This window comes from Triplophysa rosa, linkage group LG12 (genome assembly GCF_024868665.1).
Source record: "Triplophysa rosa linkage group LG12, Trosa_1v2, whole genome shotgun sequence".
NCBI classification, from domain to species: Eukaryota; Metazoa; Chordata; class Actinopteri; order Cypriniformes; family Nemacheilidae; genus Triplophysa; species Triplophysa rosa.
Genome location: NC_079901.1, coordinates 14,304,140 through 14,331,612, shown reverse-complemented (window position 1 = coordinate 14,331,612; position 27,473 = coordinate 14,304,140). Strand labels below are relative to the sequence as shown.

General features: G+C 40.7%; 1 protein-coding gene across 2 annotated transcripts; it reads left to right on the top strand.

Annotated features, from left to right (window-relative positions):
* Window positions 1-278: 278 nt before the first annotated feature.
* On the top strand, window positions 279-27,473 carry pik3c2a (phosphatidylinositol-4-phosphate 3-kinase, catalytic subunit type 2 alpha). Of its 2 annotated transcripts, none has more exons than XM_057347790.1 (33): window positions 279-368; window positions 3,430-4,582; window positions 7,984-8,084; window positions 8,549-8,709; window positions 10,817-10,937; window positions 13,333-13,444; window positions 13,569-13,648; window positions 13,770-13,833; window positions 13,923-14,069; window positions 14,150-14,189; window positions 14,335-14,554; window positions 15,868-15,990; window positions 16,109-16,276; window positions 16,792-16,900; window positions 17,073-17,215; window positions 18,981-19,169; window positions 19,520-19,613; window positions 19,716-19,810; window positions 20,048-20,228; window positions 21,908-22,012; window positions 22,943-23,035; window positions 23,369-23,498; window positions 23,739-23,875; window positions 23,989-24,158; window positions 24,242-24,398; window positions 24,629-24,738; window positions 24,816-25,023; window positions 25,125-25,249; window positions 25,353-25,470; window positions 25,616-25,697; window positions 25,898-26,007; window positions 26,114-26,239; window positions 26,405-27,473. In XM_057347790.1, exons 2-33 carry the CDS (start codon window positions 3,506-3,508, stop codon window positions 26,585-26,587), a joined length of 5,079 nt encoding a protein of 1,692 aa, XP_057203773.1. In that variant the 5' UTR covers window positions 279-368; window positions 3,430-3,505; the 3' UTR covers window positions 26,588-27,473. The 2 variants fall into 2 exon arrangements, with proteins under 2 accessions (XP_057203773.1, XP_057203772.1); XM_057347789.1 differs by lacking the exon at window positions 279-368 and adding an exon at window positions 415-1,582.

The following is a 27,473-nucleotide window of genomic DNA, read 5'->3' as shown; positions in this document are numbered from 1 at the left end:
AACACTTTACCGCCACCTGTTGGGCTGGAGGACAGGCAAATTATTTAATAAGCATTCGGAAATTTCAAAAACGATCGAAACGCGCTTACGTATTAATACACTGTGGGAACGATAATATTTTGTCATGTGGGAAGCTTGGTTGAAGTACATTAGTTAATATAAACAGTCTCACTGTGATCTGAGCAGGGCACCAAAGCGATTGTGAAAACTTAAAAGAGATCGTATATTACCCACAGATGTCGCTGTTTCTCTATTATCGTTGCCGTCTCGTCTTCAGCAGGAACTGACGTTTGTGTCTACGACTACACGAGCAAATTTTCCAGCTGGAGGAAAATGTCCAGCAGCGTCAAAGCTCCGAGAGTCTGAAGGTGGGAATCGTCATTTATTCACACAAACTAAGCGCGCATACGTTAAGTTTAGCCGTCACCTGTGTGCGCGAGGTCGCCGGCGGTGTTTGTGGTGTTTGTTTCTCTTTTGCTTGTGTTTTTACTTTTGCTGGCGCGCCGATGTCCCGGAACATTTGCACAGACATTGCGAAAAGTTTAGAAAACAACTTCCTACGAGAGATATTTTGTTAAAGTGTCTTCTAAGTTGTTTTGTACTAAGTGTAAAGAATGTTGTGATGTTTATCTGCCACATTTCTAGCAGATGATTTACATAGTTGACATCGACATTAGTAGCATTGGTGTATTTATTGGCAATCTCGGGGGGCTGTTTATTATTATAGTTGCGTGGCTGTGTTTAATCGATTAGATTTACTTCTCTTACTTTGCATCCTTGATAGGCTATTTAAATGTGTTTCAAACATCGTCGGAACTTTGATTATGCACTTACGAGTATTAAGTTAGATAGGTTTCTTTTCCATTTTGATCTTTTGATGTTCATCTGAAATAGTAAACATGGGTAATGTAGTTGTCTCAGAAGGGCTTATATGGTAACTTCAGAAATGAAGTGTTATATGCCGAAACATGATGTAACTATTACGACTTCTTCCTGTTTGAAGTTATGTTTAATAATTGATTATAGTAAATCTCTGTTGTTGGGCAGACATACTGGCGAAGCAGGTTTTGTCGTGGATTTTGCAAAGCATAACTATATTGGGGTCATTAAAATGTGAGGATTCAGCACATTTTGCCTGTTAAAAGCCAGACTTTAGCTTGAACGCTTTTGTGTTATGATATTGTGTCACTGTAGTTATATGAATGTGAATCATGTGCTTTGGGTATGCTTGCTGGTGTAGTTAAGCATGCAAAACTTTTTCAGTCCTGCAGTTTTCTGTCTTGTGTAATGACAAGTTACACATATTATAAGAGAAGTGTATTGTGCCGTCTATAATTTATTCCCTCTTTTGTCACCCACTGTGAACTTTCTCACTGACTTGGGAAATATTTGTCTTCTCTTAACATGTTTTGCAAGTTCTTAGCGAAGCTTCAGTCACCCAGCTTGGTGTTTTTCAGAGTCCTACTCTCCATTCAAAGCACTTCTGGGTTGGTAGACAATGACATCCCTATATACAGCCCAGTAGCCCTAAATTCAAGTATCAGGCAGTGAGCACTTTTTCAGACAAGAAGCAGCATGACAGGTTTAAACACTTACACATTTTCCTAAAACATCATTTGTCACTAAATGCACCGTTAAACCTTCCATAGTCTTGTGCAATGATCTAGTTAGTCATTTATGTATTAAGAATAACATCTGTACTTTGAACAGCAAAACAGGAGCCAGATAAAACCGTTTTACAGTGAAGACGACAACATTTTTTTGCTGACGTCCTTTAAGAAGAAAGGCTCGCTTTAAAAAGCATTGAATCAGGGGGTTTTTGAGTACAAAAATAACTGTTTTGTCGTTGTTAAAACAGTGCAGCGAGGCATGCACCCCGAGGGGTGGAAACTGTTCCCACGTGGTTTCCGCTGCAAAGGTTTGGTAAACCAGACAGTGCAGAGTAAGCCACCTTGTCTTGTTGTTAAGTTTTCTCTGACTTTGTTAAAAGAAGAGCTGAGACTGTGATCTTTACATATAAAGCGGTTTATGATCTTAAACGGGGTGTTTTGAACGGGCAAGTTGTTTTTGAGAACAGGGTGTGATATGTCAACTACATGCTGGTTTTATGAAAGATTGACTGTGTATAAAAATGACTTATTGTACTTGTCGTAATATTTGGTACTTTGGGGATTGGTCTCAGTATTGTCAACTTTTGTAAGTGTTGCAAACTGAATATTGAGCTGCATGTCTTCGCACACTTGGATGTGCTTGCTTGCAATAGCTCAGCTGTTTGTCTTACTGATAAGACATGCTCAGTCTCTTCTGTGAACAATGGTTAGAGGAGATCAGGCTTGCATGTTAAATTCCTCACGGTGCACAATGGCCTCAGTGGTGTATTGATGGCCAGGCTTGGCGACACTGGGATAAAATGTAATGTCTTTGTAAAATGAAATTTTACTGTTACCAACAATCTCAGTTATCTTAGTGTGTAGCATGTTCATGTTGTTCTTTGATTATATGTTATTTTGTCATTTAAAACCTGTGTATGACTCTTTCTTTGTGGAACATTAAATTGTCTGTGGTTTTATGTCCATACAATGGAAGTCAATAAGGGTCCATATTGTTTGGTTACCAACATTCTTCAAAATATCTACTTTTGTGTTCTGCAGAAGAAAGAACGTCATACAGGTTTGGAATGACATGGGGGTGAATAAATGATTAAATAATTTTCAGGATTTGCAAAGTTGATTCCGATTGTTAAAGAGGTGTAGATATATCGACTATTACATCACCACTGGTTGACACATACCCAACACAGGTTTATTTTTTCACAAAGTTAGTCTGTTTCTTAAGTTGTGAATACGAAACTCAAGCCCAATTCTCTCTTGAGTTTGGGCCTCTTTTAGTTGCAAGCTGGCATGTCTCGGCTTTGTAAGACTAAGGGGAAATGTCTGGTATGTGTTTGTAACCGCCTGCCATTCACCCGTTAAATCTAGAGTTTGACACACCCTCGCTGGCCACTTGGATGAACTCGGCTGTATTTGGTTGTAGATGTTTATGCTTCATTTGTCTGTGCACCTGAAAATGTCTCAGAACTATGTATCTGGTTGACATTCTGTCGTAATTCTGCACCGTGTGAAGAGTTTGGATATCATCTGAAGGCCTTTTCCATGATACTGTTGTGTTTGATGGCCTTGTGCATTTTTTGGCTGGCTCTGTTTGCCTCATTTGTAATCACTCCATAATGGGCAGGTTGTTTGATTTGTTGAAAATAGCTCACAGCATCTTGCTATATTGAATGAACACTGCTGTAGAAGTAGCACTACCAATACGTCATATTTGGCACAGAACACATAGCACTTTGAAATGACCATATGACATCATCAAGGTTTGATGTCCAAAGTTACTGAATCTGCATTGTAATGTTCTCTCAATTTCTTTTCACAGGAACCTCTTGTAAAGCCTCAGTCGGAACCCATCTGTACCCGTCTCCTCATGTACACAGCAAGGCGAAGCTGACACCATGGCCCACATATCCAGTGGCAATGGCTTTAAGTTTGACAGGCCAGCCTCTCCGGGGGTGATCCGGCCCAGAGGGATCGTGGGAAAGGAGGAGGCTTTGCGCATGGAGGCTGATGCCTTAGCAAAACTTCAGCGTGAGAAAAAGCACACACTCCCAGCCTCGGCCCCCAATGCAACAACACAGACATCCCCTAGCCGGCAGGAGAAAGACCTCATTGTCTTTCCTGAATCGGAAACACTGAAGAAAGAAGAAAAAGACAAGTTTGGAGACATCGATTTTGAGAAGCTGACCAAGGAGGAGCTGGAAAAGCTGCTTCTGGATGACTCTTTTGGCACAAACAAAATTATAAGACCTTCTTCTCTTCTAGGTTGCAATCTCAGCGCATCGTATCCTGGAGGTCATGCGTTCAACCCTAATTCGTTCCACTGGACGCCCAACTCTGCTTTACCGACCCTGACACACCAACAGACTCCCATCTTCCCCTCTGCTCCCTTCCCGAAGCCTCCGTGCTCCTTCCAGAATGGCTTTAGTCCAGCCATGCCTGCCTTTATTAGTCTGCCTGCCCAACCGACCCGCTTCCTCTCCTTTACACCCATCCAGCCACCTGCTGCTCTGGTCTACTCGCAGCCGGCCGTCACCCCAGAAATGGCCAAGCTGTTCGACAAGATTGCCAGCACTTCGGAATACTTGAAGAACGGCAGGTCCTCCAGCATGGATGTAGACTCGGACACTGCCAAGTCCCTGGAGCCTGTGCCCCAGCCCTCGGAAACTCCTATTATCAGCCAATTTGAGTGGCTGGACTTGGACCCGCTGAGCAAGCGCAAGGTGGAGGTGGATGAGGCACCCAATGCATCAGGTGGTCCTTACATTGAGGAGTCTATCACTGCGAAGGACCCATGGGATGCTGTTCTTCAAGATGAACCTGAGGGTGTGGATAGTAGCAGTCCTCCAATGGAGGTGAAGTGCACGGTTCATGCATCCTGTCAACCCAGAAGAGCATCAACAGGGGCGGCTATTACTAAAAGCCAGTCCCTTCACATGTCTACAACCTCAACATCTCACAGCCCAAGCATACAGGTAAGAGAGAAACTTCATTATACATTGTTGTTCTGTGATGGATGTTGCCACTTTATGTGCCTATTAAAAAATATATATAAAAATGCAAAAAAATAAAATGCTGAATGTCATGCTTTATTTTAAATGGTGGGCACCTTGCATCTTTACTTTTGCTCTCTTTCTTTTGATTGGAACTTGAGCTCAAATGGTGCTTGATTTCTTTCACTTGACCAACATTTTATCTAGACCCCTGCTTTATCTTTGTTCTTTCCTTAGAAACACTTTAGCCGATTGCCAAAATAAAGAATGACTTCCTGAGAGGAGTGTGTGGGACTTTGATTTCTTATGGGGCTGGTGTATAAATGTGTGTGGTATTTCCCAGAAATCCCACTTCCTGTTTCATAATGTTCATTTCTGAGCAGGACAATTGACTGTTGTCACACATTTCCCATATTTGTGCCCATGCAGTGCAAAACTAATGCCCTCTTTAGATTACACAGTTTTTTAGTCTATAACAATAGTCACTGTGTTAGATGACTTGATTTTACTACAAAAGTATTGCTTTGTTTTGAACTTAAACAATGTCAATGTTGCTTCTCGGTAAGTTTAGACTGGTTCAGCGGTAAACTAAATGTAAACTAATATTAATATAAATTAAATTTAAAATGAATTGTAACCAAACACAGACCCGAAGTTAACTTTGGGCCAGGTGCGTGCGTCCGATGAATCCATCTATACCTATTCGCCTTTGCGATGTGCATGATGTTATTGAGAAGGCGGAACTTGCTAGTAACTTCCACAAACAAGAGCGTAAACAAACAGTGGCTGCTGAAGCGGTGTGTTTTATGTTGGCTGATGCATCATCAGAATGAATGAATTACTAGTTTAATGCTCCAATTACTCTGCACCGGGTTGCAAAGCCCCTGTGCTATCATTCACCAACATTTACTTTTAATCTCTCTGTTGTGGTATTTGCTTGAGGAATCGGGCAAAAGAATTTTGCCATAGCTCCACGAACCTTTCCTTCATCGCACAATTCCACATAGCAGCACACATATCATTGTTTCTCTTTTGTTTTGTCATGTTTGAAAGCTGTGCATAAAGGAACATCTGTGCTCCGGTAGAATCCGTCGTGAACGATGAGGAAAAAAGGAAACATGCTAGTCTTTCTGTCAGGACGTTGTGGAACATCAGAGATTATACGAGACAATACGATCAAATCTCATGACATTTACGAATCCCTGCGATACACAAATCGTGCCAAAATCAGGTTGACTTTGTGTACTCTGAAGCCGGCATTAAAGTGATAGTTCACCCAACAATTCTGACAATTCACCCAAATTTTCAACAGAAAATTGTGTCATCATTTACTCACCCTCTTATCATTTCAAACCTGTATGGCTTTCTTTCTTCCGCAGAGCACAAAAGACATTTTGAAGAACGTTGGTAACTGAACAACGTCGGCACCTTTTCACGTCTATTGTATTGACACAAAACCAATGCAAGTGTATGGATGCCGGTTAACAACATTCTAAAGAATATCTTCCTTTGTGTTGTGCAAAAGAAAGAAAGTCAATCAGGTTTAAAATCCTAAGAGGGTGAGTAAATGACAGCAGATTTTTTTTTTATAGTCTTCCCTTGAAAGTTTTAGTAAAAATGAATAGCATCATATTTTTGAATCATGTAAATCTGGTTCAAGTTGTATTTTATAGTACATGGCTTCTTGTCTTCGCCTGTTTGAGCCATAAAGACTGCTGCTGCTGATCCTATTAGTTGAGACAAGCCCCAGCTAGCTGTTTTATTCCCCATGGGTTCTCGCCTGACATGCCTAGAGGAGGGCAGCGCAGCTCACCGTTGCCATGGCAGCCCTCTTTCAGAGTGCACAGAGTGTGCGAAAGAGCACGGAAACTAATCTTAGCTTCATCTTCGGTGTACAGTTACTCTGCTTTACCTCAAAGAACATCAGATACTGTTATCACAAGCCCTGGATACTTCAAGCCCTATCAGCACACACGGCGCAAAAGCTCTGTTTGTTGTTGTGTATTAACAGGCTCAGTGCAAGTAGCCATTACTCCATGAGTAGTGGTTCAAGTTACAACACATCGTCAAATATGGTTTCTTTTTTATAATGTTTTGGGTTTAGTGAGTCCTGTTGGATATTTTTATGTCTGTCCCACAGCCCACACAGTAGCTCATGTACTCTTGTGTATGTTTGTAAACTTACTTCAAAACGTACCTTGGATGTGAAGTGTTTACTTCAGTTTATTGGTAACTGTTTATTTAATGTAACTGTTAATAATTACACCTATAATCAAATGGCTTAGTCACCGTTTACTGGCAAGTGCTCTTTTGTCAGCACCGTCCGTGATTGTTAAACCTCTGACGGAAGCTCAGTCATATTTATTGAAATGTATGACGTCAGTGAGAAGTTCCGGTTTATTCAGATCAGCATTCATGATAAAGATAATAGAGAGGAAGTTGCATTCACCATCATTTCTACTGCAGGCTGATGTTATGACAGTGGAATTTTATTTCAGTTTAAGTTCACGCCGAACTTTGTGTGATCCAACTTCCTCCATATTCTCATTCCTGAGCATTACTTGGCAGTTCCCTCAAACTTTTAACCTGAGGAAAAGGTCTGTTTGGACTGGAAGAGTTTGTATATAGGGCGGCCAGAACAGTAAAACTGTAGCTGTATGCAAAAGGAGATGAATAATTTGTGAATGTGTGTCACATGGCATCTCATTTTTCCTTCAGGTTAGGTCTACAGCCTTGGCCTAGTAAATCGATAAGGACATCATCATTTCGTTCAACACTTTCTTTGTTGTTCTTGCAAAGAAATCCACCATCTGGTCCATTTTACACATTTAGAATGTGTGCAGGACTTTTTTATTTACAGTTATATATAAAATTACAGATTTTCTGGTGCATACAGTTGGAATCAATGTACAGATTCTGTCATCTCACGGTCTTGTTTTTTGGTTTAAAGATTTTCATTTTGTATGTGTTAGAGGCAGATGGTCTCACTAGAGATCATGCTGAGACAAAATATTACATTGGCACTGACAAATACGCCCCAATCTTACCATGTTTCTGTTAAAATTACATTTATGTTGGCTACTGGAAAATGCACTTATACAAAGCAGATCTTTCTGATCTGATTGATTTATTTATTTTTTGTTGTTGTTGTAATTCGATGTTGATATGCGTTTTTGTCTCATTTCCTTCCTAGAGGAAGTCTTTTTAACATTCCACACATTCTCCACATTCTCTGTATCTTCCGATCAATCAGAAACACACCGCCTGGTCCCCGATTTTGGCCACCCTCAGTGGAGGCTAAAGTGTTGGTTGGTAGGTTGAATGTCAGAGAACGCTCTGCTTGCTCATCAATGTAACAACAACTTCATGTTTGTCTTTTACAGGGTAATAAGGGAAGTGAAAATGTACTCTCAAAGTACTCCGTCTTAAAAGGAAAGGAAGCCCAGAACATAGAAGTCATAGCATTCTGTGAAGACATTTCAAAGTGAGTTATGATGACTGTTAAATAGAATAAACTATTAAAAAAATCGTAAAAATGCTATAATATATGATGTATGATTCAATAGGGGCTAATATGGATTTGATGGAAAATTTTGAATTAAAATTTAAAAAAATTGTTACAAGCTGCTCAAAATAAGTTACATATGTTTAGAATGCAAGAAATGCATTCTGTTGGGCACCAATGTAACAACGAAAGCTAATGCCATGTTTCCCCTTATTACCTAAAGGCAGCATGTACAGAAAGAAATAAAAATTACTAAACTAACGGTACCGTTTAACGTGTTGACAAAATGTTTATATGCTCTCCTACTTGTAAGTCGCTTTGGATAAAAGCGTCTGCCAAATGAATAAATGTAAATGTAAAAAGGACCTTAGACACAGCCTTGTGGTACATCATAGTTCACTATGTTAGTTTGAACTTCTCACAAATTTTCTTATTGTTTACAGGCTCAAGTCAAAATTCCCTCATGACAACCTCTCTACCAACCCTGGCTATGTTCTCAGTCCTGTGATCAGTCAGAGAGATGCAGGAGAAGACAATGGAGGCAGTGTGAAGGTGTCCATTGAGATTTCAGATTCTCAACAGCCTGTAACTTTTACTTGCGATGGTGAGTTTCTGACTATCATACAATCTTTTGACAGAGGAGAGAGCTTGTCTTACCTGTGGGAATATTAAAGATTAATTACACAGAAAATATTGAATAAAAATCTTGACATGTTTCTTCCTAAGCTTATTGTGTGACATTTTACTTGCCAAACTACTAGTTTGAAGTGAAAATCCGACATCCAGAGTAATTTTACATTTTGTGTCTTTGAAGGTCTACTGTGAATGAAGTGTACAAATAAGGAATTCATGGCACAATGCCACAGAGTTTTTCTTGGCGGCTGTGATGCATTCTCTCTTTACATAACTGTCATGGTGCGTCTGCTCCACAGATTGATACTCCTATTACAGTTGCTGTGTTTTTCATTTGTCAGCCTGAATGTCACTCGCGTTCTTTCGACTGGGTAACTGTCTGTGGTGAAGCATGTTAAAGGTTTTTCCTTGAGTTGTAGTGGCCCTGGCTCAGTTGCCCATGAGGCGGCTGTGTTCTGAAGACAGCAGGGCCTCGTTTTTGTGTGCGGAGACTCTGGCTACCTCATTCTTGGCAGAAAATCAAGACTGGCCTTTTGTGTTAAAGAATTTTTCACCGTTGTTGCTGCCTAAACCTCATAGCTCTTTTTGTCTAGCATAGACTATGGTTTTAAAGGGAAAAAGGGACACTGTCCGTCGGGCCCTGAAGTTGCATCTCAGACAGCCAATATGTTTGAGGAATCTCTCTGTTATAACTGACTAGGTGGTTGCGGACTTCTGTGTTGTTTCTTCTCAAGTTCACTCTGTTCTTGCTTATTTTTCCTCTGAAACTGCTGACCCAGTTCCCAAGCAAGGAAGGGGGAAAAGAGGTTGAACTTTATCACCCATACCTTTATTCAGTATTTCACATGGATTGTCACTTTGAATACAGCTAATGGTGTTCATGCTAGCTCTGTATATACCAACAGGGACATTAAAAAGCTAAACCGAGGTTGTTGGGGTTAAAGTGGAGAGAAATGCTTAGCTTGGTAATGTTAGGAATTCCAGACATACTTGAGATGAAAGAGAAAGCAAATGAAGTTGAAGGCGATTAGGGTTTTGAACGTGTGGTGTATGATGGCTTTGCCAGGATAAACTCAAATGAAGTCTGTTTTCTGAACCCAAGATCGGACCCTCTCCCTTCTATCTCTACAAAACTGTACAAAAGTGTCTTATTGGTATATATATTCTTGTAACTCTTGCTTCTTTCAATGAATTTCATATGATGGTAGAATCTTTACCAAGCACACTAGCTCTCACGCGTTCATCTTCTGACGTTCAAGCATCATGTGTGTTACTGTAGCATGACGAGAGGATGGCAGACACTGATTGAGTTCCCACAGTCATTTATAACCAATTTCTCATGAACACCAGACCTTTAGACTTAACTAACAGGGCAGACATGAAGAGCCCATTCCTCAGCATCACTGGTTGGCTGAAGAGAGGATCATTCCAAGAATGGGTGTGCACGGCACGGGGTGACCATGAACAATATGGTGTCAGGTTTTATTTTTGCTCAGATCTAGAGATTGGAACATCTCATGCCAAATCCATTTTTGCTCTGTCGTGCCATGGTTTTCCTCCACCTGAATGAGCTGCCCTCAATAATTGCTTCCTTTAGAGCACAAAATCGCACACATCTGCACTATTTTGTTAATTGTTGGTCTGTGTAGGCCTACGTGCGCCAGATGTCTTTGGCTTTTGAGTGGCTGTTTATTTGAGCTTCTCGCAGTAGAAGCTGTCAAAAATGCAAGGCTCCAGCTCTCTGGACTATTACAGTGCTCATTCATTGTGTGTAGTTGTTTAAAACGCATCTTGTGTGAACGCCTACCAATTTCTCCCAAGTGTTGAGCGATTGGAATTTGACGCATTGGAATTTGACGCAATAGTGACGCAAATTGCCTGTTTTGGTATGTTTGCATATAATCCCTGGAATTTGATTTGTGTGATGTTTTGATGGTGAAAGAAGTTATAGTAAGTGATGTATTTATTGTTTTTATGGTCAATTATTGCTATACATATATGAGTGCATTTCACCATTTTATCAACTTAATATTTTTCTCTGTCATGATTTTTACGGCATGTTTTCTTTGTCTTTCTAGTGAGTTCTCCAGTGGATCTGCTCATCATGCAGGCTCTGTGTTGGGTCCATGATGATCTGAATCAGGTGGACATCAGCAGCTATGTTCTCAAAGTCTGCGGACAGGAAGAGGTTCTACAGAAGTGAGTCCTATGTTCAGTCTTTCTCTTTCCGTCTTGTGTTATGTCTTAAGTCCCCTACTAGTAGCGTTTCCTTGAAAAGGGGGCTGTTTGCTTTTATCGTGTAGAGAAATGTTTCACTCACATCATTGGAGAAGCAAACACCATTGGTAAGAGAGGGTTTGCTTGCACTAATAAGGAATAGAGGGAATGGGTCAAAAAGTATCTTGTCTTTTAATGCAAGATTAGGTCCCTTACTGTATTCCTTGGTATTACTGGGTTTACTGCATCAAAAGCCATGTTCCACAGCATGAAAGTGTTGTTTTAGTTCCTCTGTCTATTTTTATGCTTGCTGTCTTGTCCTTGTTTGACCTTGGCAAACTGAAATGAGCAATTATTATAAAGAGACTCTGGTCTTTCAAGACACAGAAGGGCTTTTCACACTGCATTTAACGCCGGGTTATCTTCATTCTAAACCTCGCTTTTAACACCGGGTAAACGAACGTTTCACACTTGTAATTTTGAAGCGGGGTTATCCGAAGCAGGGTTACCACTGCATTGCGCTGTCAAACATGTGCAGTGTGAAGGGAAGGGAGGGTAGAATGATACGACCAGCTGTTGAGACGCTTGGCAACTGACACCCAATCAAAAACTGAACAGCACTTACCTCATTTCACAAGCTGTATACAGTCACAGAACCTCCATGCACTGTGTAAACAATCCTTTGAGTTTTTTATTTATTTGAGTAAGTAACGTCTTTGGAGGCTTTAAAAAGGATTTGCGAGGCATCATTTTTTCTAGGATGCAGAACAAGGCATTCGGTTATTTAAAGGGACCACGCACGATTTCTTTTCAGTCAGTTTGACGCTGCAGTATTTATCCAATCATGACTGTTGACACCGCAAATATGCAAATTAGAATGTTAACCCAGGGTTTAGTGATGTACAGTGTGAATTGTCTGGTTATGAATACCCAGGGTTATCTCTTAACCCCTGGTCAATTATAAGCAGTGTGAAACGTGAAACACATAACCCAGGATCTTTTTACCTGGGGTTTAGAATAACCCGGGGTTAACGATTTCAAGTGTGAAAAGCCCTAAAACAAACGATACAAAGTTACCCTGAACACATCTCTTGCATTTATTGGATCTGGATCTCATATTCTTAAAGGGGTCATATGACACGGCTGAAACGAATATTATCGTTTGTTTTAGATGTAATGCAATGTGTATACACGATTTAAGGTTAAAAAATGCTGTATTTTCCACATACCGTACATGTTTGTATCTCCTCTTTGCCCCGCCTCTCTGAAACGCGCAGATTTTTTACAAAGCTCATCGCTCTGAAAAGCGAGGTGTGCTATGATTGGCCAGTTAACCAGTGCGTCGTGATTGGTCGAATACTGCAAGCGTGTGATGGAAAATGTAACGCCTCTTACCATATTTGGAACATCAGGTTCCAGAGCAAGGTACGCCCACCTTACTTGCATATACATTTGGGCACGTATTCGCGTCATATGACCCCTTTAACAAATTTGACTTGAGACTTATTTTATTGTTTTGTGATCTTTGGATACTTTAGTTCCTTATAGATCATATAGATCCTTTATTTTCTCTGCACGTATAGTCAAACCAAAAATTATTCTAACACATTCAGTTCATTGATGTAAGTGAAGTCTGTAATAAACTGACATACAGTATATGAACTGTGTATTCTACTATATACTACCCTGTACAATGTCTCTTATATGTTATTATCCCCCATTTTCTGCACAATAGTCTTTTATTTTATATATGCATATTTTAGAATCTTTTAGACTGTAAATCTTATTATTGTCATTGTGTTGAATGTCTGTACTAGAAGCTTCCAACACCAAAGAAAATTCCTTGTGTGTGCAAACACAATAAAGCTCTTCTCTCTTCTATTAAACCCAAAAAATGTTCATGCAGTGGACTATCAGTAAAATGGATGAAAATTTGGGACCAAATTATTCAGACACTTTGACCTGACCAAGTATTTTTCCTTTATTTGCTAATGCGTCCTTTTGACACCACGGACTAAACAAAATTAAGCATTACTTGGTAACTGGTTGCCTTAAATTAGTATTATCTAATTGTGTACTTAAATTGAACAGCTGACAGACAGCTATATTTAACCTAATCCATTTGTGTCTATCAAAGTTCTTGTCATATTTTATTACCATGTTCTAAACTATAGCAAATAAAGTATTGTTAAAGGTGTCTGAATAAATTTTGGTTTGACTGTATTGATCTTTCAGTCATGTTTTCGTTATGACATTGTGGTGCATCGCAGCGCTTTAGTGTATTGGTTTGAGCTTTGAACCCACCAGCTGCGTTAATGGTTTTATTCATTCAGAGTCATTGTTATGTGTCTAAAACATCTTTTATATTATCCCTCAGTAAACACAGTCTAGGAAGCCACGAGTATGTGCAGAACTGCAGAAAGTGGGAGACGGAGATTAAACTACAGCTCCTTTTCCTCAGCACAATGAGAAGAGATTTAGCACGAACGGTAATAATAAATAACCTTTCATTCTTTACCAGTTATCATTTTATTAATCAGTCAATTCTTTCCTTGAGACTAATAAATATATGTTCAATATATGTTTTCTAACTGTGTGTGTGTGCGCTAACAGACAGACGATGATGCCGCCCCTATTCACTTGGAGAAGTTCCTCGGCCTGGTGGAGAGGCCGTTCAAAGAGTCAGTCACGAGGTAGGAATGTGCTCCATCGTATCTTCTGCCCTACTGAAGACCAGGAAAGCCGCAGGCTTTTGAAGAGCTGGTTGTGCTTGTTGATTTTTCTTATTCCTTTAAATGTTTTCGTGTTCTTTAGAGAGGGACTTACTGAGTACACAGAGGGCTATCATAAGCAAGTCAACATCTGCCTTCAGAATGAGGTAGCCTGTTGCCTTTGAATTTCCCTGAGTTACTTGAAATTGAAAATAGATAAGGAGCCATTTATCTCACTCACTTTTCGTTTTCACAGAGCACGCGGTATAAAACAGTGGACCATGTGGTTCAGTGTGTTAAAAATCTGTGCTGTGCTTTGGATAAAATTGAGACACCGGCCATCACTGATGCCATCAAGAGGCTCAAACGCTCTGTCAACCTGCCTAGAACACGTTCTCCAGAGGTCAGATGCCATTTTTGGTCACTATGTCGTTTTTATTTGGATTTGCATATCTGATCCATAAACACTTTTTTGATTGACAGGCTGGTGCCACAGGCTCTGCTTCTTCAGTTTCAGTTAACGGTAAGATCCAACCAGAGAACTCAGACTGTTTAACATACTCTTGTTTAAAAAGTTACATTGTAATATAAATATTTACAAGTTCATTTAAACTAACTGCCTGTGTTTTCTCCACCAATGCTGTATTCTGCCTCCTTCGACTCCTCAGGCTACTCGAGGCCAGTGGAAGAGAGTTTAGCAGCGGTCACAGATGCTATACATGACCTCGCCAAGCTCTACCTGTGCTCTTTCTGCCCGACTGCCCCCACGTGCTCGATGGAAGAGCGTATGGAGGATGAGAGGGATAGCAAAGAGGCTTCGGGCACCACAGAGCACCTACAGTTCACCCTGTTTGCTGTACACGGCATTCCTGCAGCCTGGGTCAGCAGGTGAGGACCGTGTTCCCAAAAGTGCATGATGTGTTTCTGATGCTTTAGTCTAAACCATTAGATTAGTTGTATTCATTCTAACTAAATACATGAAAAATGTATGCTCATATAAAATACATTTAGCCTTCCTTTAGTGGAATATAGATTCTTCTTATATTCCAAATAAGCACTGTAATGGCTGTTATGGCACACAGCCAGTGTAAACTGTTCTACCGCTTGCAATGTACTGCCTTCATATTCTTTAACATTCATGTATTTGGCAGAAACTTTAAAGCGGTCTACTGGGAATTCACGCTGTACATTTATAGCTTTGTGCATTAGCTGCATGCCCTGTGAATCGAAACTCTTCGCAAATTCTGTCATCATTTATTCATCCTCATGTCGTTCAAAAGCTGTATTGATTTGAGTACTGACTTGTTCTTCTGTGGACACAAAAGAAGATATTTTGAGAAATGTCTTAGTGGTTTCGTGTCCATACAATGGGACTCAATGGGATATGGTGTTGTTTGGTTTACAACGTTCTTAAAAATATCTTCTTTTGTGTTCTGCTGAGGAAAAAAGTCATTTTTGGGTGAGCTGTCCCTCTAAAATGTTCAAGTGTCACGTGAAGAGTATTTTTAGTAAAAATGTGTTCATTTATCATCAAACTTAGGTGAACGCTAGACTGTTGATGCTTGCAGGGGCGGAGCTAATCTCATGTAGCTCTTGCCGATTGGATAACAGTGGTCCACCCTTAATGTCTGCCTTTATTTATCATCACTCAACAGCAACACTTATCTGTTATGATCGAAATAGACTTGACTAGTGAGTTCCTCAGAGAACAGAACAGCAGGGTTGTGTTTATAGACAGGACTGGGTCAGGGTTCTGTGATGAATGATTATTTGATCTCTTCAGGGAGAAACTTGGAGTTGTTACCGATGTTTTTTGACGATCCTACGGATGATTTTTTACTTGAAATATTTCCATAGACCACACCAAAACACATTTTATTGTAATGCCTGTCATCCATAATCCTAAAAATATTTGATTTTTGATTGGCTATGCCTTGTTGCAGAAATATGAAACATAGGGAATAAATGTATGTATCATTTGCAATTATGTTGTTTCAATGAGTGCACACAAAGCACGAGTGCATGAGAAACCACATGAAAAACATTGAGACATTTTGCAATAATACTTTACACACAGTTTTGATGAATTTATCTCATATTTAGTCCTTATATGCTGTAGGCAATAAATGAGTGCGAGCCTAGCTTGCTATTGATTTCTTCCTGTACGTGCCATAGTCTAATTTGTCTTTCCTGTTTGCCAGTTTTGAAAAATACTACCTGATGTGTGCCCTGACACACAACAGCAGGAACCTCTTCAAGCCTGTCCAGTCTAAAAAAGTGGGAACATACAAGAGTTTCTTCTACCACATCAAATGGGATGAACTGTAAGTGTCTTTAATAGCACTGGCACCTTCATGTCTGCAATTTATGGAATTAGAGGGAAATAAAAGCAGAATCACTGCCAGTTTCTGCTTGTGCTGATAACTTCCTTTGTCTCTGTAGGATCAACTTCCCTATTTCGGTGGCGCTGTTACCACTGGAAGCCATGTTGAGTCTTTCTCTCTATGGGGTTCTCAATCAGAACGCTAACAACTCACCGGATTCCAACAAGCAACGAAAAGGTCCAGAGCTGTTGGGAAAAGTGTCCATGCCCCTGTTTGATTTCAGGCGGTAAGACGGAAAACGTTTCCTCACGTTTGTCAAATGCATTCCATGTACTTTTCAGGATATATTGATTGTTATGAAAGTAGATACAAACCCACTGTTTCCACAGTATTTCTGCTGTGTGGCCCTGTTCACTAGAAAATCTTATTGGTTCAAAACGCCTTCATACATCTTCAGATAAACTGCTTGTCACGTCATGCTTAGTTAGGACACTGTAATTCAAGTCCAAAACATTGCGTTGAAATTACCGTAATTATGAGACGACAGCACAAAGGTTCTGCTCTGAACTGTGCACATCCTCTGAGTCACGGATACATGTGTGCCTTTGTCATTGTTGACAACAAAGTATTTAATAGCTGTGCTAATTTACCTTCTTCATTTTGAAGCATTTTGGTTGTTTTAGGTGGTGTTAGGGTTGTGATAACTTTCAGAAAATTGTAACTTTCTTAAAGTTCACTTTTGAACTTGTACGTTTGACAAAGATTATGTTGAGTTGTTCATTTTCTGATATTGTTGTTTAGGTTTCTTTCAAGAGGCACCATGCTGTTGAGCATGTGGACGTCGCCTCAAAACCTTCAGCCAGGAGCTGCAGGCAAGGGGAGGAATCCAACAGAAAGGATCATCTTGCAGGTTCTTCATTTGCTCTTTCTCTTATTCTCTTAATCAACATTTTTGTAATGTTTTCAAGTCCTAAAATCTCATATGTTTTTATAAAACTTACTGATACAAGGCAGTGTACACTACATGCAGATGCAAAGTGCTTTGCTCTTTACTTAAAGTATATTTGTATGGCCACCAACAGGTTGACTTTCCCAGTCCAGCAGTGGACGTGCTGTATGTTGGTCCACAGGAGAAAGGCTGCCCAGACACTCAGTCTCTAGACCCACTGGATACAGGAGATCGGAGTGAGATAGAGAAGCTGTGTGCACGAACATCTGCTTTTGGGTACGTTCACATAAAAAAAATGCTCTGATGAAACTAGACATGCTTTTCCTGAAGGAAATACCAGTGCTTGCAAAAGAATACTTTTAATGTTGTATGTAAGTTTTTTGGGTCTGTGTAAATGAATACAATTCCAACTGAATTGGAGAGATGTAGGTTTTTGATTGGATGTTTGACAGAATGAAAGCAGTGAGAGATGCCAGAAATAGAATAGAAATGACAGGTTAAAGTAATTTAAAGGGGTCATATGGTGCGAATATGTGTTTTTCTGTGTCTTTGGTGTGTTATAAGTTGCCCATGCATGTATTAGACACGTAAAATTGCAAAAATTAAAGTGGGAACAAAAGATGCATTCTATCTAAAAGCGAATGCGTACCCGGCCCTCCATGAAATGCCTCGTGTAACCACACCCCCACAAATCTATGTCAGTTCGAGGTATGATTTGACTAAAATACCCCCAAAATGTAAACGCAAGTAAGGTGGTCTGTCAGTACATTTGCTTTGGAACCTGATGTTCCAAATATAGTAAAAGGCGTTACATTTCCGTCACACGCTTGCAGTATTCGACCAATCACTACGCACTGGTTAACTGGCCAATCATAGCACACCTTGCTTTTCAGAGCGATGAGCTTTGTTCAAAATCCGCGCGTTTCAGAGAGGAGATACAAACATGCACGGTATGCGGAAAATACAGCGTTAAACCTTAAATCGTGTATACACATTGAATTACGTCTAAAACAAATGATAATATTCGTTTTAGCCCTTTCATTTGACCCTTTAATACAATAGCCCACAGGCAGTAATGTTGCGATCTGAATCTGTGTATTAGAGAAAAGAATTGGCTTGGGTTACCTGTCCAGACACCTGCCAACATCAGTCACATGTTGGGAAATACAATTGTCAGTGCCACAAACTGGATAAAGACACACAAATACATTCATCCCTATGTGAATTGCTTTTAGAGAAGTGCTTGTAAAGCTAGCAAAAAAAACAGTGGCCGTTTCTCAACACCAAGAACGCAAAGAACAGACTTTTGTTCTCGTGGAGACCGGTCTTGCGAGGCGGCCTTGGAAGAACAGCTTGGATGGACACGCCGTAGTGATTCTGGGACTTCAAGCGGGTTCTGTACGTGCTCAGTGCATCCTTGATATCGAGAACACATCTGGGTACTTTCATGTGTTCTTGAGTATTGGAACCGTTGACGGTTATTGATGACATAGAGCGAGAACACGAGGACACAAGACCGCTGAAGAACGCATATTGAGAAACGGCCAGTGACATTAATGCTTATGCTTGTAATGCTAGCAAAAAAATAGTGACATTAATATCAGACTGTAAATCTGATTGTGTCCGACTACGATACAGAATAACTCGCCATTGAATTTCGAGCTGAAATGCAGTTTGCTGCTGTGCCTTGTTTAGCTGAAGAGGCATCTCGCAGTGGTCGAACAGACAGCTCAGTCAGCTTTAAGACAGCCAAACAACGCTCAGACTGTGGGCAGATTTCCATACTCATTTGTGTGTGTGTGTACGCAAGTGTGTCTCTGAATGCCCACCAAGTGCCAACAGCTGCAGCGCTCCCAGCTTGACTGCACATTTGCAGACACATTTAAGAGGTGTGACTTGTTTCCTGTGCCTCTTATCGCTGGATTGAGAATCATTTACTTCATGGTTTGTGGATCATCTGGTTAGAGCGGCTGCAGCCTGCTTTTAAGACAACAGAAAGTGCACTGTATACTTTGAAATTACCCTGCATGCTTTTCACCAGGCTGACACGAGCAGACAGGCAGCTGCTGTGGGACCAGAGGTATTACTGCCGGGACTATGAATACAGCCTGCCCAAAATCTTGGCAAGTGCACCCAGGTGGGACTGGGGCAGTATGGGAGAGATCCACTCGCTTCTGCACAACTGGCCTCCTCTGTCTCCTGTTTCAGCCCTGGAGCTTCTCGAATCAAAGTATGGATCTCCTCCTGGTCTTATCTTTGTGTGTTTTTTCAATCATATGACCTGTTACACTGATATAGTTATGCCTTCTACAGTCATTTTGGTCACTTTATGGTGGTCACTTTATAGTCTCACAGGTTTCTTTTTTACAGCATAATTATGGTGTCGTTTAAGGAAAAGTACACCCAAAAATGATAGTTTATGTACCGTGTGATATTACTTTTTGTAAACACAAATAGCAGTTAGGCAAGATGTTCATCCAAAGGATTGTCAGTTTCAAAAAAGCACAATTGAAGTAGATGTCAAGTGTACATACAGTCTTATGGAATATTTTTATGTGCGTAATGTCTTGTTAAACTCAGGTTTGCTGACACAGAGGTGAGGAAAGTCGCTGTGAGCTGGATTGAGAGCAGCAGTGATGATGAGTTGGCTGATTATCTGCCTCAGCTGGTGCAGGTACACACACACCTTTATACATACCAATTATACATTGTTTCTTCTATAAACATATTACCCTTGGCTGTTTCTGTGTAGTTTCACTGATCTCTGTTTCAATAGGCGGTGAAGTTTGAGTGTCACCTCAACAATGCCTTGGTTATGTTTCTGTTATCACGGGCTCTGGGAAATATCAACATTGCGCATTATCTTTACTGGTAAAGTCATTCTTCATATCAATTTTTGTCTGTATTTCTGAGGTTCACTTTAAATGTAAGAAGCATTTTTCACATGTTTGACTCTTGGAAAGCCAGAAACTTCACAAGATTTTAATTCCTTTTGATATGATCCTTTAAAAATGAACCATTGGTATTCTGAATAAATGATATTATACCACGAGACATTGGACTGAGTGAATGTGTTTTTTGAGATGTTTTGGTTATGTTTGGATTTAGGCTGCTGAGGGATGCCGTGCAGGACCCAGCGTTCGGTCAGCGTTACGACCGCATCCTGGGCGCGCTGCTGTGTCTCTGTGGTGCTGGATTGAGAGCTGAACTTGAAAAGCAGACCAAGCTTGTGCAGCTTCTGGGTGCCCTGGCTGAAAAAGTGAGACAGGCGAGCAGCTCCGCTCGACAGGTATGTTGTGGCTTCCATAGGAACAATATAATACGAACTCGTATATAGTTTCTGTGCTTATCCTACTGGATCTGTCTGCTGCCTTTGACACTGTTAACCACCACATACTCCTGTCGACCCTCAAGGCTATGGGTGTCTCTGGAGTGGTGCTACAATGGTTCAGGTCTTACCTCACAGGTAGGTCATTTAGAGTATCCTGGAGAGGAGAGGTCGCTGAGTCCCAACATCTCGACACAGGGGTGCCTCAGGGCTCTGTGCTTGGTCCGTTGCTATTTTCTATATACACGACATCCCTAGGCTCTGTCATTCGGAAACATGGCTTTTCCTATCACTGCTATGCGGATGATACACAACTCCATCTGTCATTTCAGCCTGACGATCCGACTGTTTCTGCACACATTTCAGTATGCCTAGCCGACATCTCGCTCTGGATGAACGACCATCACCTGCAGCTGAACGCTGCTAAAACAGAACTGCTTGTAATCCCGGCCGACACAGAGTCATCACAACTTCTCCATTCAACTGGGCTCATCAACCATCACATCTTCCAGAACGGCCAGAAACCTGGGAGTGGTGATCGATGATCGGCTTAACTTCACTGATCATGTTGCCAGCACCACCCGGTCCTGTAGATTCATCCTCTACAATGTTAGGAAAATTAGACCTTTCCTATCCCAGCATGCTATGCAAATCCTAGTCCAGGCTCTTGTTCTGTCCAGACTGGACTACTGCAATGCGCTACTGGCTGGACTTCCAGCTTGCACAACAAAACTTCTACAGATGATCCAGAATGCGGCGGCAAGAGTGGTCTTCAATGAACCGAAGAGAGCACACGTCACTCCTCTCTTCACTAAGTTACATTGGCTCCCTATAGTCGCTCGAATCAAATTCAAGACTCTGCTCCTGGCCTACAAGACCACCACTGATTTGGCACCCCCTTACCTTCACTCGCTAATGCAGACTTATATACCCGCCATATCCCCATGCTCTGCAAACGAACGACATCTAGTGGTGCCATCCCAAAAAGGTAAAAAATCTCTCTCACGTACCTTCTCGGGATCGGTTCCACATTTATGGAATGATCTGCCCGCTGCTACAAGATCAGCAGATTCTGTGGCCATCTTTAAGAACTGTGTGAAAACACACCTCTTCTGTCAACACCTGACTGATCAGCTCTGACTTCTATCTCTTTTCTACTCTCTAAAAAAAAAAAAAAAAAAACTGAGGCCAATTTTCTTTTGTTGCACTTATGCTTTTGGTTGTCCTTATGTTGTTCCAATTGCTTCCATTGTTTCCCTCATCTGTAAGTCGCTTTGGATAAAAGCGTCTGCTAAATGACTAAATGTAAATGTAGTTTGTATAATGTATTATGGAGGTGTATGTAGATAGAAATAACTCCTTCCAATGTAAGGAAATCATAACACTTCATTATGTAAGGTCTTTAAACACCTCTGAAGACATAGTTATGTATATATAAATAAGCAGCCTGTGATGGATTGATTCCATTTGATTATGAAAATAGCATTATGTATCTCATCTGAAAAGCGGTTTACATACATGTGTAGATAGGAAAAGCCAAATTTAATCAAGTTATCTATGTTTCTGTTTTGGTTACGAACTGCAAATAAATGCTACTTTTAGTAATTTGAGAAGTGTATCTAAACTTTTGTTCTTTAAAGGTGGTGCTGCTGGAGGGTTTGGAGAGGGTACAGTCATTCTTTCAGAAGAACAACTGTCGACTTCCTATAAGCCCCAGCCTAGTGGCAAAAGAACTCAATGTAAAGGTGAGTCCCTAAAACCAACATACAGTAAATATGAAGTGAAGTGACCTATTTGTCAAGTATGGTGACCCATACCCGAAATGTGACCTCTGCATTTAACCCATCCAGAGAGTAGTGAACACGCACAGCAAGTGGTGAACACACGTACACCCGGAGCAGTGGGCAGCTATCACTGCAGCGCCCGGGGAGCAAGTAGGGTTAAGGTACCTTGCTCAAGGGCACCTCAGTCGTTACCCGCCGGCCCTGGGAATCGAACCGGACTCTGGTCACGAGTCCGACTCTCTAACCATTAGGCCACGATTGTCCTACCAAATAAAAAATATTTACTTGATGCACATCTACTCCTTAGTTCCCCATTGGTCAAGTTCTGCCTCATACATTTGTTTTTATCGTTTTCACATACATGAAATGTGTTGCAAATGTTGACTTAGAAATGTACTGTAGCTGTATTTCTCTGTGGATTTAAAGGTCTGCGTTACCTTTGATAAGTAAAATGTTACTTTGCTGTAGCTTGCATTAATAATAAATAACATTGATCTTGTAGAACAATTTTGATGATGCCGAACAGTTCAGCTCCTTATGCAAGCTATTTTAACACAGTTCTCTAGAGGCCACCCAGCCGAGGCAAATGTCCCTTCAGTTCTCATGTAAACTCTGCCAGATTTGGTTCCATTTTGATGGGAAGCATTCACATGTGATTCACTTCCTTATCGTCCGTGCTCACTCCCCCCTTCCTGTTTCAGATGTGGAGATTTGCACAGTCAGCACGACCCAAACAGTGTCTCTCAATCCCAACATCTTTATCTTCTAGTTGGTTCTGCTTGGTTTCAAAGACCCTCTTTGTTGCCGTGTCGAGGCAGTAAATCTAGCTGATACCCTGAGGCTAAAGTTGTGCTTCTGTAATGTGCTGTTGCTCTTGTTTACCTGCTCTAGGCCTGTTCCTTCTTCAATTCCAACGCTGTACCTCTGAAGATTGCACTGGTAAATGCAGACCCGCTGGGAGATGAGATTAACGTCATGTTTAAGGTGCGAAACCACGTAGAAAATGTTAGAGCTAACAACAGTATTTAGTGAATTGGCAGCTATAGTTTTGTTTACGTTAGACAGTTGGGTTATCAGTTTCTTCTAAATTGTCCGGTTAGATGCATTAAAATGGTGGAATCATACTTTTGATATAAAAAAAGTATAAAAACACAAATGTATCTTCTCGTTAGAAGAGGCCAGCACACAAAAATACATTTAAACTTGAACTTGGCCTTGAGTACGCCCTCTGGTGGCCATATCTTATACTTCTTATAAAGTCTTTGCAGTCATTTTTATGCTTATCTCAACTCTGTGTTGCTCTTTGCTGTAATCTAGGTTGGAGAGGATTTGAGGCAGGACATGCTGGCCCTTCAGATGATCCGGATCATGGATCGGATCTGGCTGCAGGAGGGTTTGGACCTGCGCATCGTGAACTTCAAATGCATCTCAACCGGTAAAGATAAAGGTATGTTCTAATCTACTTATAAACTTTTGTAACCGTTTTAGAAAGCAAAAGCTGGAAAAAACTCAATAAACATTTGAATTTTGATTTCAAATCAACATGAGATCAAAACTTCTCTGAAAGTACAATGTCTTGGGAACAAGTTCGATTTAAAATGACGACTTTGAATTTTTTCATTAATATGACATAGTTTACATAGTTATTTCACAAGTATTAATCATAAATTTGCATTTGGTTGCACAGGCATGGTGGAACTAGTGCCGTCTTCAGAAACGCTGAGGAAGATTCAGGTAGAGTACGGAGTGACCGGTTCATTCAAGGACAAACCTCTGGCCGAGTGGCTTCGCAAGTACAACCCTGCTGAGGACGAGTATGAGAAGGTGCATTTCAAATCTCACACTTACAAACGAAATAATAATCCATGGCAGCTGGAGTCAGATTTCTAGAACAGCAAGAACTGGGATCTTATTTTTCGTATCCATGTTTTTGTTAGGCCTCTGAGAATTTCATCTACACCTGCGCAGGATGCTGTGTAGCCACCTATATCCTCGGCATCTGTGACCGCCACAACGACAACATCATGTTACGCTCCACAGGTCACATGTTCCACATAGACTTTGGCAAGTTCCTGGGTCATGCACAAATGATCGGGAGTTTTAAAAGGTGAGCGAAGACTCCATCCCCAAATTGCACAGTTAGTATTTTTTTTCGGTGTTATTCAAACTGCAATGTTTTTCCATCTGCAGGGACCGTGCACCTTTTGTCTTAACTTCTGACATGGCTTACGTCATCAATGGAGGCGAGAGACCCACGAGTCGCTTCCAACTTTTTGTTGACCTTTGCTCACAAGCCTACAACTTGATACGCAAACACTCCAACCTCTTCCTCAACCTGCTGTCTCTGGTAATGCAGTCATTGTGTTAGCATACAAAGTCTTCTATTGTCAACACCTACAGGACATGTAGGCCGTGTTGTGCAAATGGTTTTGGCAGCATAATTTTGTGATAAGCCATTTCACTAATGACAGGAAGATGGTTATTGATCTGTATTCGATGATGTGTTTTTCTTCATCCAGGACTTACTGCGTATTGACTTTATTGACTCACTGTTTCGTAACTGTGTGTTTTACACAGATGACACAGTCAGGTTTACCCGAGTTGACCGGAGAACAAGATCTTAAATATGTTTATGATGCTCTTCAACCTCAAACTACAGATGCAGAAGCAACCATTTTCTTCACCAGGTACATTTTATTCCAGAAATCAGGTTCATTTGACTTTTCGCCAGTATGTTTTTTTTCTTCATATTTTTTCCTTACAGGTTGATTGAATCCAGCCTGGGTAGTGTGGCAACAAAGTTCAATTTCTTCATCCATAATTTGGCCCAGTTGCGTTTCTCTGGTCTTCCCTCCAATGACGAGCCCATCCTGTCCTTCGCACCTCGGACATACACCATAAAGCAGGACGGCCGAATACAGGATGCCTCCATATATTCATATCAAAAGAGATACAACCCTGACAAGCACTATGTAAGATTCTTTTATATAATGTTATAATGGTATGTATAATGTGAATATGCATAACTCCTGTGTGTAATGAGGAAGAATTAAATTGTCATTTTTTTTAACAGACGTATGTAGTGCGGCTGCTCAGGGAAGGTCAGAGCGAGCCGCAGTTTGTCTTCCGCACATTTGATGAGTTCCAGGAACTGCACAACAAGTTGACCATTCTCTTTCCTCTATGGAAGCTACCAGGGTATATCAGATACTAATGTCAAACTCTTTCGAGGAATGGTTTGTGAAATCTTGTGATCTTTACTCTAGAGATGTACTTCAAAAATGACTGTTCCTGTTTATAGGTTCCCCAGTAGAATGGTGCTGGGCCGCACACACATTAAGGATGTAGCGTCCAAGAGGAAGGTGGAATTGAGCAGCTATGTGCACAGTTTGATGAGGAGTTCGGCAGAAGTCAGCCAGGTGGGCAGACAGAGAATTGATCATATACTGTATATAAACATATGAACTGGCAAATATATACACACTCTTGTTAATGGCAAGATGAAAGGCAATGTTATTTTTTATAAAATATAATAGTTGATGTTGTGTTGATATTTTTCCTTAGTGTGATCTTATCTACACCTTCTTCCACCCTATTGCAAGAGATGACAAGCCAGAGGGGGTTGAAGGACTCCAAAAAATTCCAGGCATGTCATCAGATTTAAAACAATCATTCTATTATTATATGCAATGTTATAGATTCTGCACACAACTCGTAAGTAAGACTATTCGACATGAATGCATGGAGATATCGATGGCCTATAGTGACCTATAGGTTTTAAAATGAGGATTGGAAAAATTCGAATTTCCGTTATTGGTTTTTAAATAATCTTTGTCCATTTTCCAGAGATGACTCCTATGAGTCCCGGCACCGGCCGGGTGGAGGGTGAGGTGAAGCTGTCAGTGTCCTACAGAAACAGCACACTCTTTATCATGGTCATGCACATTAAAGATCTGGTAAGATGAGAAACCTCTTCAAACTGATCCTGGTCTTTGTAAATTATGATGAAACATCCCGTTGACTTTTCTGAATTCTCACTCGCCTTTTTAAATCTCAAAACAGATATCAAATGACGGAGCAGATCCAAACCCTTATGTGAAAACATACCTCTTACCAGACCCTCACAAAACCTCCAAACGCAAGACGAAGATTGCGAGGAAGACTAGAAACCCCACGTTTAATGAAATGGTAAGTGTGACTTCTGAAACCCAACCAAGCTTCAAAGATTTTAATAATGAGGGCTTAAACTGTTTACAGATTGTAAGCAAATAGTTTTGATTTACAAATCACAGGTATCCATATTAGGTTAGAAGATTAAATAAAGGAATAATCCTGGCACTTTTATCTTTGCAGCTGGTGTACAGTGGCTACAGTAAGGAAACCTTAAAACAAAGGGAGCTTCAACTGAGCGTGCTCAGTGCCGAGTCTCTGCGAGAGAACTGCTTTTGGGGTGGCATCACCCTCAGCATCAAGGACTTTGACCTGAGCAGTGAGACTGTCAAGTGGTACAAGCTCACCACGGTGCCCTACTTCTAGATCCAACAATCCCTCTCTACCAGTCTTCCACAAAGAGTGATGGACCAGAGCAAGTGCCCTTACAGGACCACTCAGATTCCCCAAGCTCTCCACCCTCATCTCTCTCTCTCGCTCTCTCTCTCTGACACTAATCAAGGTTACTCCTTGATGAAACAAGCAATCACTGTGTGTGTGAACAGAAAACTACATGTGTGTTTTGTACATTTGGAACATAAGAGGACCAAAATGGCTCACTTATAGAAGAGTTTATATATTATTATATAAATATATATAGAGAGATCCACACCGGTATTTTTAAAACGGCTCATTTTTACACTCTCCTTTTCTACATATGCGTTTAGTAAACAGTAGTAGGTTTTGAGGTATCTTAAGCACGGCAGAGCTCGCTGCGCTTTTATTAACGTGCCAAATGAACTGAATCAACGCGAGACCACTCCCCTATAGGGAATATTAACAGGGTGCCTTCATATGCTGGCCTGTCATTTCGGCTTTTCTCAATATGTTTGGTGTAAATGACTGAAATCTCGGCTATGCACAGTAGGGTCAAATGTTCTGTCGAGTGGTGAAATCCCTTTAAATGACGGCCTAGCACCAGGGGACTCTGAATTTCACATTTGTATAATGAACCTTGTTGAAAAGGGAATAGCACCTGTGGTTAAATCTACTGGCAGAGCTCAGCTGCATAATAATGGATGAATTCACCTGGAGGCAATTTTAAAATGATGTAAGAATTGTCATCACTCACTTTTATTGACTGTAAAATACATTTGAATTGATATTAACATGGCCAGTTATTTATTATTGGATACCTTTATAACCTTACCGAATCAATGTTTGCTTTAATTCTGTTTCTTTCCTTAAGGCAAAATAAATGTGTTTCAATGTC

What these genes read in the sequence shown, in the direction of transcription:
- pik3c2a (XM_057347790.1), top strand. Translation starts at nt 3,506, where the DNA reads ATGGCCCACATATCCAGTGGCAATGGCTTTAAGTTTGACAGGCCAGCC. An exon ending in CCCCTGTTTGATTTCAGGCG is followed by an intron (nt 16,277 to 16,791) that starts GTAAGACGGAAA and finishes ATTGTTGTTTAG; the next exon opens with GTTTCTTTCAAGAGGCACCA. An exon ending in ATGATCGGGAGTTTTAAAAG is followed by an intron (nt 24,159 to 24,241) that starts GTGAGCGAAGAC and finishes TTCCATCTGCAG; the next exon opens with GGACCGTGCACCTTTTGTCT.